This window comes from Pongo abelii, chromosome 20 (assembly GCF_028885655.2).
Source record: "Pongo abelii isolate AG06213 chromosome 20, NHGRI_mPonAbe1-v2.0_pri, whole genome shotgun sequence".
Classification (NCBI taxonomy): Eukaryota; Metazoa; Chordata; class Mammalia; order Primates; family Hominidae; genus Pongo; species Pongo abelii.
Window position 1 is genome coordinate 33,206,135 of NC_072005.2, and position 19,002 is coordinate 33,225,136.

The 19,002-nt window shown below is 40.7% G+C and overlaps 1 protein-coding gene and 1 long non-coding RNA gene across 5 annotated transcripts in view; one reads left to right on the forward strand and one right to left on the reverse strand.

Moving 5' to 3' along the window:
- Window positions 1-316: 316 nt before the first annotated feature.
- On the reverse strand, window positions 317-14,289 carry LOC129051751 (uncharacterized). 3 transcript variants are annotated; one of them, XR_008516199.2, is made up of 5 exons: window positions 11,969-13,110; window positions 4,307-4,443; window positions 3,153-3,317; window positions 2,915-3,023; window positions 317-753 (listed from the first exon to the last, which is right to left on the reverse strand). It is a non-coding gene; the product is annotated as an uncharacterized LOC129051751 (long non-coding RNA). The 3 variants fall into 3 exon arrangements; XR_008516198.2 differs by lacking the exons at window positions 317-753; window positions 2,915-3,023; window positions 3,153-3,317; window positions 4,307-4,443 and adding exons at window positions 4,927-5,174; window positions 14,166-14,289 and having other exon boundaries at window positions 11,969-12,070; XR_008516197.2 differs by lacking the exons at window positions 317-753; window positions 2,915-3,023; window positions 3,153-3,317; window positions 4,307-4,443 and adding an exon at window positions 4,927-5,174 and having other exon boundaries at window positions 11,969-13,467.
- A 3,982-nt stretch (window positions 14,290-18,271) lies between these two features.
- Window positions 18,272-19,002, forward strand: part of LOC112130189 (cyclin-Y-like protein 2) — a 75,332-nt gene continuing 74,601 nt past the window's right edge. For both annotated transcript variants that reach the window (XM_054538803.2, XM_054538804.2), the window contains exon 1: window positions 18,272-18,805. In XM_054538803.2, the coding sequence (XP_054394778.1) occupies window positions 18,595-18,805 (211 nt within the window). In that variant the 5' untranslated portion in view covers window positions 18,272-18,594. The remainder of the gene's footprint in view (window positions 18,806-19,002) is intronic.

Here is a 19,002-nt window from a genome sequence, read left to right on the forward strand (position 1 = left end):
GAAAATTCCATGAGAAATAGCAAGCGCAGAGCTGCTTCCTTAATAAAAATCTACCAATCTATTTCAAATTTAAACCCAGTTGTTAATTAAAAGGGACACATAAAATACATTGGTATTAAAATAACCTCAGAAAAAGGAAACCTGTTATCACCCCTCTCTTTGAACATCATTCTTGAAGTGCTAGCCCATGCAGACAGGGGAGAACTGAACAAGTGTGTATATAGGAAAGAAAATGAAAAACTTGTCATTTTTGGATGATATAATTGTCCACCATGGAAGCCCAGAGGAGTCAACAGCAACTTAGAACTAGTAAGAGGTTGGTTACAATTGGAAATTCATTTATAAAAGTCAGGTAGATGGGCATGTCTTCTACCTGCAGGTCTGGGAATATATCAGTGAGGAGGTGGAACACAGGTTCTAGCTGGGTCTTGGGAAAGTGAGGAGGAAGTACGTGGGCAAGGCAGGGCTCCAGAGGCACCAGAGGGCTCATGGCTTCTCTTTGTTCTCGCCACCACTTTCACTGGGGCCCAGGAGCTGAGTTCCAAGACTTGGGGAATAGTGGACTTCTGGGGCAAAGTGGCTGATGCACCAAAACACCTTTTAAAGAACAGATAAAGAACAGAAGCGTACCTGGGAGAGCTGGCTGAAACCAGGACACGGTGGGACCATTGGAAAGGACTCTAAACCACAGCAGCAGAAGGAGAACTAGACTTGCAGGGTCCCAGGCTCCACACTAGGGACCTCGACCTTGTCCTGCAGGGAGTGGAGACCCACGAATGGATGTTAGATGGGTTTGGTTTGCACATAGCCTTGGTGTATGTTGATAGTGTTGTAACTGATGACTAACCCGGCCTCACATTTGCAGCCCACAGTCCCTTGCATACAGGAGATCGTCATTCTTCTGGTCCTATGCCATGTGATTGTCACTGAGGAGGATGGAGATGACATCATCTACCACGCCTCCTCCCCAGGTGAGGGCTGTGGTGAGATGCACCCCACCAGACCCTCCTCAGGAGACAAGGGTATTGGCATTTACTCGTGAATGATGCAATGATGCCACCTCTGCCACAGACTTGGCTGTCTGCCCCTGCCCTCATACCATGACCAGGCTGTGACTACAGGTGTTAAGAGCTGTAGAGAACTGGGGCTGTGCTCTCCCGACTCTCCTAATGCTGACAGCAGAGGGAGGACCCAGGCTGTCTTGCATTTCCGAGCAGAGGCTATTGGGCTAAGTAAGTCTCTGAAGAGAGAGCAGGGCCAGCTTCTGTCATCCCCTAGCCCCCAGGAGCTTTCCAACTGCTGTGGAAGCTGTGTATGAAGCACTCTCCCCACTTTGTGGGGCTCTGGAAGTCCCACAGCACATGACTAAACATGGCCTTGCTCAGAGGTGACATTTGGTCAGAAAGTTGTGGGAATACTACTTAGATTAATTAGAGAGAACTTGCCCGTGAAAGTAGCAGGAATGTAAATCACTCTTCTGGTGAATTAGCTCTAGGTCCATGTGCTCCCATTTAACAGAAGCGCTTATTTCAGGACCACGGTGGTAGGAAGAGTGAGTGCTGCTATACCCTGAGTCCTTACTACTGTGCAGATGATGCCAGGCCTCTTTAACTAGAGTGAGTTTTGCTAATTTGAAAAATGACACTAAACAGAATTTTACCATTATGAGTGATTGTCAATGTTTCACCAACTCTTTATTGACAGATGAAGCTGCTTTGGTGGAAGGTGCTAAAAAGCTGGGCTTTGTACAGTGAGAACACCGTACTCGGTCATCATAGAAGCATTAAGTGGCAAACTTGTGCACATTTTAGAACAGCTACTTTCTTGATGATTGTGTATTGGACATAGCATGTCTATTGCAAGAATGATAGCTAAATGTTTATTTTTCTATCTGTGAAAAAACAGAACTGTTGAAAATTTGTTAATGTAATTATATTATTAGTATTATTTGCATTACAATACTTGTTCGCTCTTTAAGATGCTTCCCCACACATCTTTTTACATTGTTGTGAAAATAGTAGCAAAGAACTTCAAAAGTCTAGTTTTCATTCTACAATAGTTAGAAAAGTAATTTTGTGTTGCACATAAGGGCATATTCTATGCCTCTTGTAGCTTTAGCACCTAAGATTTCTTACACAGTGAAGCTTCACAGTCCTCTGGGCTTCTGTCTGGCTGGCTGAGAGAGAAGGGGTCAAAGCTTAATATCCCTAATCTACATAGGCGGGTTCTTCTTCACTAAAGTTAAAGGGAGGTCATGTATTTTCTGATTTTTTTTTTTTTTAGTTTTGCTCCCTATGGTCCAGAGGAAGAAATTTAGTGATGGAAAAAAGATTATATCAAGAATAAGATCAAATAGGGACCATTGAGATGGGCAACAGGGTAAAATGATGATGAGGACAAGGAGGGCAGGGGAGTTTGTCATGATGACCAGTTAGAAGGGCTATAATGCATTTGAAGTTCACTTCCAAGGGGTATAATAGCGTGATACTGTTTCTGACTGTTCGGTACTGTAGTCAGTTTTTGCCTTTGCTTCTATGCAAAACCTGTGAAATATCAGACCTTGTACAAAGTGCTTATTTCTTAGCATCTGCGGTTTCCTTTCTTACAGAGTACAAAGATCAGATTATGTTTATTTTTATTTTAACCAACAGAGGGAATTTAGCTTAGGGAAGTGTGCAAAAATAGAACAAAGTACTGATTGAGTATAGTATTTCCTTTACAGAAGCTTTTTAAAAATGAGGCCTTTCCCTCTTGCGTTCGAGGAGACTTCTAACCTTAACTGGAGAACTTTCAATTGCATGGGTGCTGCAACATTTATCTGCATTGCAAAAATGGAGGTTGTGGGTAGTGGGCATGGACTAGTCAATCAGAAGTGGGAGAGACAGACAAGAACAGCTGCTTCTGCCTCACTGACATGCCAAAGAAAGACGAGCATCTAGAGAGCCTGTTGATACCGTCCTCTTGGTGTTAGATGCCAGATTGGTACCACTTTGTTATTTCATTGAAGTTTTTAGGTCATATTTCTGGGAGTAAAAAAGAATACCCTATTCATTAGGACTTGCAAATAATCATAATAAATACAATCCTATTAAACCATTAATACTGGGGTGTCGTGGAACCACAAATTGTCAAATTAGATACCATGTACTTACCAGGTATTATGATGACCTTGCTGGTCATCATAAGAGCTGAGTCCATGGGTGCACGTGGAGGTGGTTGATAAAACCATCATACCGAGAGATGTGGCTCCTGGGAGTGGAAGCCCTGCTGCTAGACAGTGGATATTATAGCATTCCTTAGCCTGAGGAGAAAGGGAACTGGTGGATCCAGAGAGAGGTGAATAAAGATGGGTGAAGGCTGGATGAAGTAGATTATTAGTTGTATTTTAGGATGCAGTGAGGAGTAAAGAGTTGTGGAGATGATTATTCAGTCATGTACTGAATACATTCAATCAATCATTCAAATACATTACTTCACTGATTATTTCTCTCACCCCAAGAGGTAAGTGCTATCACTGTTCATCAGTAAGTCAAACACTTAGTGGAAGAAACTGAATTTAAATTCACATCTACTGGGCTCCAAAGGCTACATTCTTTCTACTGTGATGTGTTATGGAAATACCAGATTAGATTAAAAAGTTTGAAAGCAGGCCAAGTATGGTGGCTCACACCTGTAATGCCAGAAATTGGGAGGCAGGAGGATCACTTGAACCCAGGAGTTCAAGACCAGCCTGGGCAATGCAGAGAGACCCCATCTCTCAAAAAACAATTTTGAAATAGCTGGGTGTAGTGGTGCACAAGTGTAGTGCCAGCTACCTGAGAGAATCACTTGAGCTCAGGTGGTTGAGGCTGCTATGAGATGTGATTGCACCACTGCACTTACATCTGGGCAACAGAGTGAGACCCTGTCTAAAAACAAAAACAAAAACCTTTGGAAACAGCATACACACCATCTGGGATTTTGTAGATGGAAAGAAATTGTGATTCTTGACTTTCTAACTTGAAAGAACCCAAAGAAGAATAGCATTTGATTAACTGCCCTAAAACCAGGTGCAGAGTTACCATCTCTTATCTGCACCAAGATCCAAAAGCCTTTGAATTCCAAAAGTTTTGTCCTAAGTTTGGGGAATAGTCATTTGGCAGCAAAATCTAATCAGAACTGACATGAGGCTATTATAATCTTTATGAATCTCACTGCATGTGATATTCATACATTTTTCTGCAGAAAGTGGATATATTATAGCAAACAGTGTTACCCCAGAGCCTGCAGGGAGCATTATGATAAATGGTCTAGAATGTGCACATACCTATATAAAATTGGAAAACTCTGAATTCAGAAGCATAACTAGCCCCAAGATTTCTGATGGACCCATGCAGCTTTGTGTTCTTTATCTTCATTTCTTGGAGGTAGTTACACCAGCCAATTGTTAGGATAGCCATATCACTGAAGAAAAATGAGAAGCTTTTACCAGAAGAGCAAGCTATGACCCTAGAAGACTTGTCAGATACATGTTGCAAGTATGACATAGTACATGTTGCAAGAGGCTAGAGGGTGGGAAGGGGAGAGAAAGCAGAAGAGACGGGGGCAGAGAGAGATAGAGAGAGAGTGGGTTTATGAGTGGGAGAAAATTGCTTTGAGATTTTAGTACTTACACTTTTAATAGGTAAGAGCCTATTTATTTTTTCCTTTAGATGGTACAGGAACAGACATTAGGAATCCTTATAGTCCTGGAATTTTCTAGGCCTATATCTCTTTTATACGCTTAAAATATGTTTTAAGTATATGAAGGAGTTTATGAAAGTTTAAGTGTATGAAAGTTTTGACATATATCTTTTTAAAAGCTTTATCTCAGTTCGTTTGTATGATTGTATGGCATGACTCAATATAGTACTTAAGCATTAAATACAGTAAACATCTCTCCAAATCTTCTTCTCCTTGGAATTTGAGACTTTTATTAAAGAAAATGAAGCAAGTTATTTTCTTTGTTTTAGTCAACAGAAGTAAAGTTCCATGTGCTCCTTTTCTTTACACTTCTAGAGTTTGATTTTCTTGCACCAGCAGCTGCAGACAAGTCTGAATAGTTTATACATGTGATGAGGGCATTATTTTCATTGGCATTTCCCACGTCCTATGAGGTCTTTCTCCTAGCTCCATCTGGGCGTGCCTCTGGAGATCTGAGAAAGTGACAAATGATGACAGATGAGATAAATTCATCTCATTAGAGGCTTGGTCCATGTAGGACAGTTCTACTGCGCATGTGTGTAAGCATTTTTCCCCAGAGCAGTTTTGAAAATTAAGACTCGTAAACATTTGTTAAATTATTTTATTCCCCTAGGATATTTATACTTTGTTATAAGAAAACTCATCTTAATTTTTTTTTGTTTTTGCCTCTTTAACATTGAGTGGTCAATGCTAAAACCAGGTTCTGTTGCTATCTGAATTGCATCTTTTCCTGTTATTAAAGTTAGGGGAGATTTTCTGTAACGTTTGTTAAATGATTCATGAATTGGTTGCTCTGTCTGCTTTATAAGCTATTGGATAAAGGTCAGCACTGCATTCGCTTGTAGGAAATACCTTCCATATCTAGTCTTTATGTTTGCAAGTGTGAACTTTGGCTAGACAACAACCCTTGGGGTTACATATTTAACGAGAGAGATTGGGGATGGTTGATGACTGTGATAGCTCATGGAGTGGGTGGTGATGGTGCTCTGGGTATGGAGGTGAGGGACGTGTTAGGCAGCTCTCCAGACTTTTTTATGCCCCATCTCTTATTGCAGACTGTCCATTACTTTCTAGTTGCATTAACTAGGACCAGCAGTTAATGGACAAGCAAGAAGGGAGTTAGATAAAAATGGGTGAATATGGATTAAGATGTGAAGATGAATTTTATTATTAGTAGTATTATTATTTTAGATGGAGTTTTGCTCTTGTTGCCCAAGCTAGAATGCAATGGCACGATCTCGGTTCACTGCAACCTCCACCTCCTAGGTTCAAGCAATTCTCTTGCCTCAGCCTCCCGAGTAGCTGGGATTACAGGCGCGTGCCAACACGCCCAGCTAATTTTTTGTATTTTTAGTAGAAACAGGGTTTCACCATGTTACCAGGCTGGTCTCGAATTCCTGACCTCAGGTGATCTGCCTGCCTCAACCTCCCAAAGTGCTGGGATTACAGGCATAAGCCAGCTCACCCAGCCAATTAATTTTAAATTATATGGGAGAATAAGAAAGAACAGGTCATTTGTGGTTATAGTTGTGGTCCTATCTCTTTTTAATTAATCTTTTACCTAATGTTACTTAATCTTTATTTTTTGAGATGGAGACTCACTCTGTCACCCAGGCTTGAGTGCAGTGGTGTCATCTCGGCTCACTACAACCTCCTCATCCCAAGTTCAAGTGATTCTCCTGCCTCTGCCTCATGAGTAGCTGGGATTACAGGCTCCTGCCACCATGCCCGCCTACTTTTTGTATTTTTAGTAGACACGGGGTTTCACCATGTTGGCGAGGCTGGTCTTGAACTTCTGACCTCAAGTGATCCACCTGCTTTGGCCTCCCAAAGTGCTGGGATTACAGGCATGAACCACCGCGCCCAGCCTCACTTAATCTTGATAACACTCTTTTCAAGCGGTTGCTTTACATATTGAGAAACTAAGACGTGGATTTTTTTTTTGTTGTTTTTTGTTTTTTGATATGGAGTTTTGCTCTTGTTGCCCAGACTAGAGTGCAATGGCATGATCTTGGCTCACTGCAACCTCTGCCTCTTGGGTTCAAGCAATTCTCTTGCCTCAGGCTCCCAAGTAGCTGGGATTACAGGTATGTGCCACTATGCCCGGCTAATTTTGTGTTTTTAGTAGAGATGGGGTTTCACCATGTTGGTCAGGTTGGTCTCAAACTCCTGGCCTCAGGTGATCCATCCACCTCAGCTTCCCAAAGTACTGGGATTATAGACATGAGCCACTACGCCTGGCCTCACTTAATTTTGATAACACTCTTTTCAAGCAGTTGCTTTACATATTGAGAAACTAAGACATGGATTTGATATCTTTGGTAAGCGCACACAACCACTAGGTAGTTGAGAGAGAATGCAGGAATTTATCCCGAGCTGAGGAGAGACTATCCTCACTCTTAGGCATTTAAAGTTGATTGCGAAGCAACAAACTGAAGAGAGCCACAGAGATGGGTGGTCCAGGGCTGCTGTAGTTGAGGTGTGTCTCAGAAGGATAACATGTTGACATAGGCATGGATTGGAATGTACAGAAAAGGAGAATGGTGAGGCTTGTGTGTGCTTGAAATCTGGAGGTTGTGCATGGAAGGATGAGTGGGAGATGAAAGGAGGCTGCACAAGTGGGTGGAGAGCAGTAAGAAGAATTTATGGGTGATTGGGACTCACGAAAGCCTTGGTGGGTGAGGGTGGACCATGATGAAAGATGTGTAAGGAACTATAGATGCTTTGGTGAGGAAAGGAGAGAGGAAGAGTTTATTGGTGCTGAATTGGGAATGTTCTAGAGGTTTGTATTTTTTTTCCACTCCAGTTTAAAGATGAAACAATGAGGAGCTTTTGAGTCAAGTGGATCTATACTGAATCTCCCAGTTTGCTACCTAAAGATCAAGTTACTTGATAATTCTGAGCTAAAAAAGTAAAGAATACTTTTAGAGAGTAGATCCAGAAGTCAGTCACATACACAGCCAGTGCTAGAATTCTCTTTTTCTTTTTTTCCTACTGCAAATAGCTTTGCTAGTATATTTTTGTGGCAGGGGAATAAATAGGTTTATGTCCATTAGATGTAAATGAAAAGACTAGGAGATACATAGTTATGTTCAACTTTGAGGAAAAAGGTAGGGAAAGATAAAGCTTGACCGTTTTTAGGAGTGTCAGGCCACCTTTTGTTTTTATTGGTGTTTAGCTGTAGGACACACATTCTATCAACAGAGCAATGGTGACCTTTCATTTTTTACTCTCCCAGTGACAGAAAAAGGATGTAATTGTTCAAAGTCTTTCAGTGCAACTTTAACTCTACTGTAAAGAGGCTGTAAGTATCGGTGCAGTGTCGTGCATAGCAGAGAGTTCTTGGCAACCACTTTGTCAATCAGCTGCTTTTCCTAACTGTGGTCCTCACCATTTCCTTATTGTTTGCCCAAAGTTGAAAGGTTCTTTCAGGTAGGTTGTCAAGTTGACTTAGGAGTAAAAGCCCATGGATGATAATGGTGGTTCAAGGCAGAGTGGCACAGATGGTCAGTTTTAGCCAATAGTTGTTTCAGAAACAGCAACTCAATGTGTCAGGCAAAATCCTTGGAGTATGAATTCTGATTCCAGTTTTACCAGCATTGTGTTGTGACTTTGGGAAGATAAAGAATTTTGGTTGGCCTGTGATGATCTTCTTTAAGTGCTCTGATATGTAGATATATGTTCTTTAGCAGCTATTCTTCTCAATTGTTGTGGTTTATTTTTTTTTCATCACCAAGAGCTGTGTTGTGGGTACAAGGGCAGTGTCCATCTGTGGCTGCATTATTGCTGCTCCTTTTGGTCAGGCTTTTTGTCCTGTCTGCTTCCTAGTACCCAAATCTAAATGTATTCTCTAAGGAACCTGTGAATCTTATTTTTTTTTTTATTTTATGTATTCCCTGAGGAATTTGTGAATCTTATTTGTTAAATCGTGATCTTATGTATTGAGGAAAATAATTATTAAGCTTATTTTATTTGACTGTCAAAAATATAAAGCTATTCTAGGATTACTGATTAGTTGAAAATCTTAGTAATATTTACCAATTGTGGGAAGAATGGTGGTTTCATATGAGTACAGTATGACTAGTGGTTTTTAAAAATGATGAGGAATACATAGGAATTCTCAGGGCATTATATTTTACCCATGAAATAATTATGTTTTTAGTAATAGCTACTTAAATTAATTTCATCTAGGTTTTGTTCTCACATGATCTGTTTCTTAAACTTTTTGTTGATTTGACATCGAATTCTAAGTACTACAGAAAGTACAAAAGGCATCAATGTGAGGCAGTGGAGAGAGGAAGGCTGTAAATATAGAACAGTGTCCATATGAAAACACCACAGAGGCATATTCTATTTGTATAGGGGCATTTGATTTTTACAGGATTTTATTTTTTCCAAAATTCAAGCTAGGTTCTTCTCCTTTTTTTTTTTTTATAAAAAAGCATCCTAAAACTATGTACTTTATAGCATATTAGATTATATGTGGAATCCAGTACCCTAGCCCTGTCTGTCATCATGGAAATACTCACAGGGCAGTGAGCTGTGTGCACCCACATGTTTCTGGGCAGAAATGGATTGGCTGCCTACTGGGTTGTGTCTTACCTGATTAGGAGCTTCTTCAGTATCAGGGAGCAAAGTTGTACTTGAGCAATTTAGGATGTGCATTTTACCCTTTCCATTTCTGCACAAAAATATAAATGTTGGGATATGAGTTTTACAGAGTTGGGTGCATGTAGGCACTGATGTTTCTCTGATGACTCTCCTGGCAACTTTGGCTCTCCCCAGTGTTGTTTTTGTTTGACTTTTATGTACAGAACAGATTTTAGTCTTGTTTGGGCACATCTATACCCAATTTGTTTTCCAAAGCTCATGCCTGAGCCCAACGGAAGGCTGTATTCCTATTTGACCACTCAGTATTCTCATGGACGCTGGAAAAACAATAATACAAAGCCATGCGAAGCATGCTGGCTACAAGGTTTATTGAAAGGTTTTCCAGCCATGGTGTTTCCATATTTTTATAGGATAGTGTATTTTGTGAGACACTTTTAAAAGTATTAAAATACATGGAGGAAACATTATGCCATCTGGATATTTTGCCACAGAAGGTAAGTGAAATGTGAAAATGCTATTTTTGACCATTGGAGTTGTACTTTCTGGCATGTTGGCTGGCTTCACAGGAGCATATTCTTCTACTGCCTGCCCCTTTTCCCTCCCACCTACTCCTCCTGTGCCTATGGCAGGGACTAGATGTGTGGCCAAATCCAAAGTCAATTACCTGTATAGCCCTCCGTAACTCATCACCAGTAGTGCAGAAAGAGGAGGCATCCCATGTAGAATCAACTTTAGTTACTGGTCCCTTTCTTAGAAAACTCAAACATTGTCATAACTGTCATAAGAAAACAGTGTTTTCTTATCCCTCTCTTATCCTTATGACATTGGTTGATCTATGACTTGAACAAATAATTCATGGAACCCATTGTGAGCAGGAAAGGAGTTATCTGAAAGGCTTTAAATGACCCTGATGTCAGGTTTTCCTGCCAGTGATGATAGCTGCAGATATGCTCAGATGCTGGCTGCTTTCGTGCCTTAGTGTGTTCCGCTGAATGCATGATGCATGCACTTGTGAATACATGGGTGTAGCTGCTGAAAGACTGGATCTTTCATGGGACAGCACATTAGGCTTTTTTTTTTTTTCCAAACAAGGTCTCATAATGTCATCCAGGCTGGAGTACAGTGATGTGATTATGGCTTACCGTAGCCTCAAACCTCTGGGCTCAAGCAGTTGTCCCACCTTAATCTCCCAAGCAGCTAGGATCACAGGTACATGCTACCAAGACAGGTTTTTTTTAATATATTTATTTTGTAGAGAAGAAGTCTCCCTATGTTGCCCAGGCTGGTCTCAAACTCCTGAGCTCAAGGCACATTGGGCATTATGTTGCTATGTTGAAACATACCTCCTGCTTCCTCGTATTGATACCTGCTTACCGCACATGTACACATGGATAATGCACAGGTCCTGTATGTCTCTGCTGCAGGGAATTAACTCATGCAACTTACTGTGCACTCTCCATCTTGCAGTAGAAGTGGTTTAGTTAGAAAATGGGAGAACTGTTTTTAAATACCCCTTTGGAACTGTGTAAATGTTGAATTCAAGTGTCCTTAAAAAGCAGTGGTTTCTTTAACTTTTGAGCATGTGTGATGTCCCCTCTGAGGTAAAACATTCTGCTTGCTTCCATTCACCAGTGGCTGATTTGCAGGCTTGTGCACTCTGTGGCTTACGCTGTTCTCTCTGAGGATGATTATGAGGAGTGGCGAAAGGCTATCAAGAAGCCAGCACCACATTGAAAAATGGAGCTCAGTGGTTGGAAGAGTGTGGTCAGATCATTGAGAAGTTAACCACACATGATAATCTTTACAGGTCCAAGAAGGACTTAAGCAGCTACCGAACAAAATCTTTGAACAGGCATCCTTCTACTATATAGTGATGTTTTCTTGTTCTGTTTCTTGTTCTTGTCCTATTCTCTTGTCTTGTTCTCTGAGACATTTCTTTGTTTGCTTTAAGAAGCACTTAATTTTCATGGCTATCTGAAATATCTAGCCACCCTCAACTGAGAATGACAGCTTAAGAACTCTCAGGCCATAAACAGCATCAGTGACTTTCTGGCTTTGCTTAGGATTAGGCTTAATGAGATTAGCTCACCATGTTGAGTTACATGAACAATCAGAACGCTGTGGGCTGATTAGACAATGCACACACTAAGTATTCTCACACTTACTTGTGGTAATAATATTTAAGTTTTGCCATTGCTACTCTGTATTGCCTACTTCATTTTGTTGTTGTTGTTATGGTGGCTGTCTTCACTCTATCCCAAGGCATTAGGTTGATTTCTTTTTATGGGAGTCCCTCAAGTCTGAGAGCTGGATTTCAACTTTTTCTGTTTTATGTCAGCAACCATTAGACCATCCATTTTCCAATTTCTATAACTTTGAAGCCATCACCTGTTTGCTTTTTTCATTTCTTTTTTTATTTTTTAATTCCTTTTAGTTTTTTATGCTCAGTTTTTATGTTTCTTATTCAATTGTTTATATTCAGTCATTTTAATGGAATTTGGGTAGGAATAGAACTGAATTCAAGTGTTCATTTGCCTTGATTTAGTGGAATTATCCAAAATTACTTTTAGAATCTGAAAACAGTGATTATACAGACTGGGCAATTTACAAAAAGAAAGAGGCTTATTGGACTTACAGTTCCATGCAGCTGGTGAGACCTCACAATCATGGCAGAAGGTGAAAGGCACATTTCACATGGCAGCAGACAAGAAAAGAGAGCTTGTGCAGGGAAATTCCCCTTTTTAAAAGCATCAGATAATGTGAGACTTATTCGCTATCACGAGAACAGCACAGGAAAGACCTGCCCCCGTGATTCAATTACCTCCCACCAACTCACTCCCATGACATGTGAGAATTCAAGATGAGATTTGGATGGGGACGCAATCAAACCATGTCAACATTTTACTTGCAAATTATATTTGAAATTATATTAAGTTACTATGTTGCTAGTCATTCACAAAACATTTAAACAAATTGCGATGCCAGAACTCATATATTGACATGCAGTGACCCCTGGAAATCAGTAGAGAAATGTATTAGAAAAACAGTTCTGGCAAAGACCAGGCTGATTGTTGGCCTTATCACACAACCTCAGGCACTGGTCACATTAGCTCACAGAGCTAAGAAAAACCAAGTACTAACCTTGTTACTCAAGACTTTAGGTACTATTGATTTAGATAGATAAAAGATTTATTACAAAGTTATCCTGAAGAATATGTCCCTCATGCAGAGGACCCAGGAGGTTATGATGACCCCTGGAAAGCCTGACCAGCAGTAACAGTAAAAGTTACATAGGGACATGAGTGCAGAAATATTATCTCTACTGAAAATAAGTTTTATACTAGGCAAGAGTTACAGGGTATATGTAGAACTTTAGCACATGGGGTCAAACCAGATGTATAAGTTCTATATGGTTTATGGGTTAACAATGGTAAATCCATTATGCTTATGAGAAGTGAATTAGCACAAATGATTAGAATAGCAAATAACTCCAGGGTTCATGATGAATTAATTGCTGGAGCACAAAATAACCAAGACCTCTCTGACTTATGATGGGGATGGGTAACAGCAAGTTTGGATGAGACAATACTCAAACATCATTCCCAGGTTAATCTAAACTAAAAAATGGAAGACTTTAGAAGGAGCCATTAAAATACTCAAGAATATGGAAGATTATTATTAATGTCTGATGGGACAGTACTTTATAGAACACTTGGTAAATTTCCCATAAAAATGACTTTTTAAAAAGTCAAGTTAATATATCCAAGATAAATCCAATTACTCACAATATACACGTAATATACCACAATGAGGTGGGAAATCGAAGAAAAATAAAATTGAAAAGAAAGAGAAATAAGCTTTCCTGTATTAGGCTGACTTGTCCCAGAGGCACAAACAGGCACATCCCAGACCCAGGAAAAGTCTTGATAATATTATCTAATGTACTCTGGAGACTCTCCCAGCACTCCCTCGACGTAGGGAGAAGAAAAATTTTCCTTTGTTTTGGGGTATGAGTTTATAGATTCTTGTTCTCTGTAACCAGTAACTTCAAGTATTCTGTTTTATCTAAAAAGCACAGCGAAGGTCATGAGAAGCCTGAGCAGGCCTGAACTACAGCTATCTAGACACCATAGTGAAGGTTATGGGATAAGCCCGTGCCTAGGCAAACCTAGATAATGGACATCTGGGTTGCATAGCAACAATTATGTGCAATCCTGAGTTATGAACCTGTTACAATTTGATTAACTGTCTTTGTCCTGCCTCTGTATCCCTGCTTTCATGCCACTGTAAGCTTGCTTCAAGCTAGCCTACCCCCTTTTGTAAAGTGTGTATAAAAGTCAAGTGCTGTCTTTGTTTCGGGCCCAGTCTTTGGATGTGAGTCTGCTGGGCCTGAGTGCACTCAATAAAAGATTCTCCTGTTTTAACCCGAGGTCTCTCTTGTCCTCCTAAATCCCGCAACAATATAAGACTGATCTTTTGACTGCCACAAAATCTTTCTTGCCTCTAAACCAACACTTCATTCTATAGTTTAATCTTCTTTCCACTTTTTCTGTTCTCTTAGCTTAAGGAAAGATTATGACAAACTTTGTATGTTTTTCATATGTACTTGCAAAAGATTATACAATTTTGTTGTGATTATTCTTGCTTTAGGCTGAAACTTCCCTAATCTTCCCTTAGAGATTGTGACATATCATGCTAGTTTCCTTTTCATATCCAATTGTTTCTTCTGCATTTATCACCCTAGCTATGTGATTATGTTTTCTGAGCTTCCCTGCAGCTTGTTATAGCTATTTGACTAAGCCAGTGATTTGTAAGCACTGTGCTATGTGTACCTTCTATAAATCCTTCCTCCTTCTTCTCTTCATCTACCAAGCAGTCTGGAATGAAAATACAATAGCTGGACATCAGTAGCCCTCTTACGTAATGCAGGCAGGAGTGATGGGCAACACAGTCTGTTAACTTCTTTACTAGAAAATAAGTTTCAGAACAATAAGAATCTTGTTTATACTGGTCAAAGCAATATCCCCAGTGCTCACGCAAAGTGTATGGCATGTGCTAAGGGCTCAGGTATCAAATGGGTGTTGAATGAATGAATAAATTAATTAGTTCACTCTGGAGTCATGAGTAAACAAGGTCTCAGCTTATTTCACGTAATCAAACTCCTGATTAATTCAAATCACATTACTCTATTTTTTTATCTTTACTGCCTCAGCCTTGCCAATGTTATAGAAAGATAAGATTTTTTAAAATGTACATCAATATTCCTTTCCATTAAAATGTTTTAAAAGCTATTTTTATAACAGTGCTTTCCAATATTTTCCTGCTTAGCAAGTTTAAAATTCTAAGACTTCAGACAATATTATTCTTAACACAGAATGCAGCCACTGAATCCTGAGGATTTCACTAGATGTTAGTTACTGAAACTGAACTTCCTTGAATTCTTTTCCTTCCACTGTGGTCTCCTGCATTTCAACATATCACCTATACTTATCCTCAAACTTTATTTAAATTTTTCAATAGAATTAAATTAAATATTAATCATCACTCCTTCCCTGTTTTTTGAAGTGATCCTTTTCTTCCTATGATAACAATTCCTCTGGGCCCTTTTCATGGCCACTTTTGTGGTTATAGGGTTTGTAAATACATTTTTTGCAAATGCATATAATTTTCTTAATTATTTTTTACTCTTCCTCCAAAGTTGTTGCTATTTAACTCTTCGTGAGAAAAATTAAACTCATGTTTTACTTTTGTTATATACTTATTTATACTTGAGCTCCTTGATTTTTGCTCAGATTGCTTTTCAAGTTACCTGCCTTTTAGAGAAGACATTATTTGGTTTTCATTAGGTGTATCAAGCTTTTCTTGATAGGTGTATCAACAAGTGTAGACTTCTCTATACAGAATTTTCTTTTTCCAGAGTAGTTTTCTGAAAAGTATATTAAAACAGAGAAAAATAGAGGTCTTCAAGAGAGCTCTTCCTAAACCTCCCCTCTACCAGAAATATTTCTATAGTCACATGGTCCTTTCTCCCTTCTTGCTTTTGTCTGAGTCCAAAACTAATCTTTCCTTGATCTGGACTGCATGCACTTGTGCCTTCTCAGGGCCCTTTTCTGTTTTTTCTTCTCTCTGACTTCAGAAGTGAGGTTTCTGTATTGGCTGTTACCCTTTAACATAGAAGTATACCCACCCTTTTTAAAAATCTCAGAATAAAAAGCCTTGCTTTACCATATATCTCCTTTACTACCTCATCTCTCTTCTCAGCGAAATATTTGGGAAGAGAAGCCCTCAGTTTGTGTCATTGTTTTCTCACCTCCAGTTCACTTTCCCCGCTGCCTGACATCCAGCTCACTCATGCACATCCCTTGTCACTAAGTTGCCATAGACAATGTTTAGCTTTCCTGCCCTCCTGGCAAAATTTGACTCTGTGCATTGGGATAATATGTATTCAGCACCTATTGACCAGGCACTGTGTTAGGTCCTGCAGTTACAGAAATGAGAAGCAGACATCCTCTCCATTCTGATGAGACTCAATGGAGCAGCTATTCCTGATTCATATGCAGGTCCCTTGACTTGGCCTAGCTTTTGCAAGCTTCACTTAATGCCATGTAAATCTCCCTATTCTCCAAGTCTTTCTTTCCGATTCCCCTTACTATACACAACTTCTCAAGGCAATTATCTCCATGCTCATGGCTTCAGTTGCCTTCTCTGTTCTTTGAGGACAATACAATTATAAATGTTTTCATTTAATAGCTTTATTTTATACAAGATGCCTCATTTGCTATAAACATAGATTCAAAGTTGCTCCATAAAAGTAATCGCTAAAATATGGTGACATTTTTAGCATGTAAATTTTAGGGAATTTCCCCAATTACTCTTAATGGTTTGATTTAGTGTGTGTATTATTTTTGAAAACATATGTTGGGATGTCACAAATGGACTTAGTCTACAGAGATTTATATCCAACTCTTGACTAGAGAGCTCCATTTTAATGTGATGCTGAGACTAAAAACCTATCTTTTCCTTCTTACCTATTTTTCTTCCTACATTCTCTGCTAGGAGAAAGGCACCACTGTTTCCCCAGTCCACCACACCAGAGCCTTAGAAGCTCTGTTTTCCCTGTATCTCCCCTCTTCTTAACATATAATTACCAAGCACTACCTATTCTATCTCCCAAATGATCACAAAACTTTTCCCTTTGCTTTAATCACTGCCACTGACTTTAACATTACTCTTCTCTAAGATGAAGCCTGTTAGTTGATCCTGTTGTTGCCTGCAATCCTTTGTTATTGTTCAGAGTGACCACACTGCACACACATATGACAGTGATGCCTCACCTTTGTATGGTTCAAAGATTCTCATGTTTTCAGAATAAAATGAAAACCACCCCAGCACAAATTTGGAATCAAATAGGCCTGGGTTTGTATCCCAGGTTCATGCACTGTCCAGAAGTGTGGTCTCAGAAAACTGAACTCTCTAAGCCTTTGTTTGCTTACCTGCCTAAACTCTCTGAGAGTGGGGACTGTTTCATATATACAGTGCCTGGCACGTAGAAGGGACTTAATTATTATTATGCCAAAGGATAATAAATAGAGACACAAACAGGAAGACGCACAAAGTGGAGGGTCCCATGCCAGCCTGGAAGAATGAGATGAGACAGCAAGAACTAGGCATTTAGGTAGGGAGGAAAGAAATTGACTGGACCCTGTGGGGAAAGACTAAGGGGTGGGAATGCAAGGCAGAGCCAGTCTTTGTTCCTGGTGCCCAGCCCTGGGAAAGCTGGCTACAGGCATGAAGGAGGCTGATGTGGAGGATACCTCCCAGGGGACCCTGGGGACAGTATCAGCCACTGAATGAAGAATGAAGGGGAGACATTTTTAAATCAACATGAAAAAATCATTGTTCTTTTAAAAATTATACTAACCTACAATATCACTTCCTCTAAAAGATCGACTTCCACCTTCACTTTCTGATAATCAGGCTGGGGGAATTGGGGAATATAGACTACCTGGGATCAAATCCTGGCCATCCGCGAGCAGTCCTGTGACTTTGGGGAGCTTACTTACTTCTTCATCTCAATTTATTCTGTAAAATTTGTAAAATGAGATTATTTCTGAGGGTTAAATGAGCATACCACAGTTGGAACACTGTCAAGCACATACTGTTTGCCAGTTGTTGACTATTCATCTTTACTGAATTAGGACTATGGTACTCTACTTTATGGTTCTCAAGTTTGTATGAGAAAATCATGCTTAGTGCATTGATAATCAAAGAAAGGAAATCAGAAAAACCCTGCCATGGAAGGAAGAAACAGAGGGGAAAAAAGGGAGTGGGCCAGTTTCAGTATTTCAGAGCTTGTGGGGACAAGTTAGGTACCTATTTTATAAACAAGGAAGTGGAGGCAGGATGTGTCCTGGGATCTTATGCAAGATACACAGTGATAACTCTATTGAGAGTAGAACTAGGGTCCCAGGAATTGCTATGGACAAAGTTCTGACAAAAATTATCCCTTGGAAGACAGGAGGGGATTGTTTAGATACAAAAACATTCAACAATTTAGGCATATCTAAATTCAGTGAGCAAATGAAAAATGTACTACCTGGCAAAACGAACTTGCTAATGGGACCCATTCTACTAACTGGGCCTTCCTGCAGACTTATAGAGGAGGATGGCTTCAACTAACAAATCGGCCTGTGCTTTCCTCAGGACCTAAAAGCTCAGGAAGCTTGTGATGAATGAAAGCATTAGTCCCAATAGCACTGCACAAGGGGCCAGGAAAGCAGCAGCATCATAAGTGACAGGGTGGGGTAGCCCAGGCTGGGACACTGTGAGCTGTGGGGCAGGGCAGCAGCTGGGCAGGGCATTGTGAAATGTGGGATGGGGCAGCCGGGTGGGGCATTGTGAGCCACATGCCTGGGATCCCCCTGGGTCAGTGGGCTTCAGTCTGGAGGTGATTGCAGGAGGAGCAGCTCCCTTTGTAGTCTCTTCAGGCAGTTGTTGTGTCTCTTCAGCGTTTGTTGGGTTCACAACCTATTTAAAAGCCAGCTGGTCTTCGCCCTCCCAGACAAGTCAGCTCAAGGGAGGCGGTGGGGTGTGGGCCTTGGCCTGAGCGCCACCCAGGGCTGAGCTGTGGGGCAGGCAGGAGAGCAGCAGACAAGACCATCTCTGCAAGTGCAGTGAAGCCCTGGCCTAGAGCAGCAGGTGTGAGAGGCCAAACCTGCAAGCTAAGGCACAGGTAGTAGCAGAGAGGAGTAGAGGCGCCCCATGGGGAACACACTGAACTGTTGTGTGTGCCCCAAGTGGGGCTGGCACCGGGGACGTGTGTGGCCCTGTGAGCCTGAGATCTGTGAGGCAGCAACTGGGAACACAACGCCAGTAGCACCAGTGCCTGTTGTTGTAGAGCCTACTGAATTTGCTTTTGAAGCTGTTGAGAGCCTCCATGTACACCACATCCATGACCGAGAGATTCCAGAAGGTAAGGAGGTGATGGATGCCATCTGCCCTTGGCACACCTTTGGCTGCCACTTTCCCCAGGGTCCCCTGGGAAGTATCCTCTACATCAGTCTCCTTCATGCCTGTAGCCAGCTTTCCCAGGGCTGGGCACCAGGAACAAAGACTGGCTCTGCCTTGCATTCCCACCCCTTAGTCTTCCCCACAGGGTCCAGTGAATTT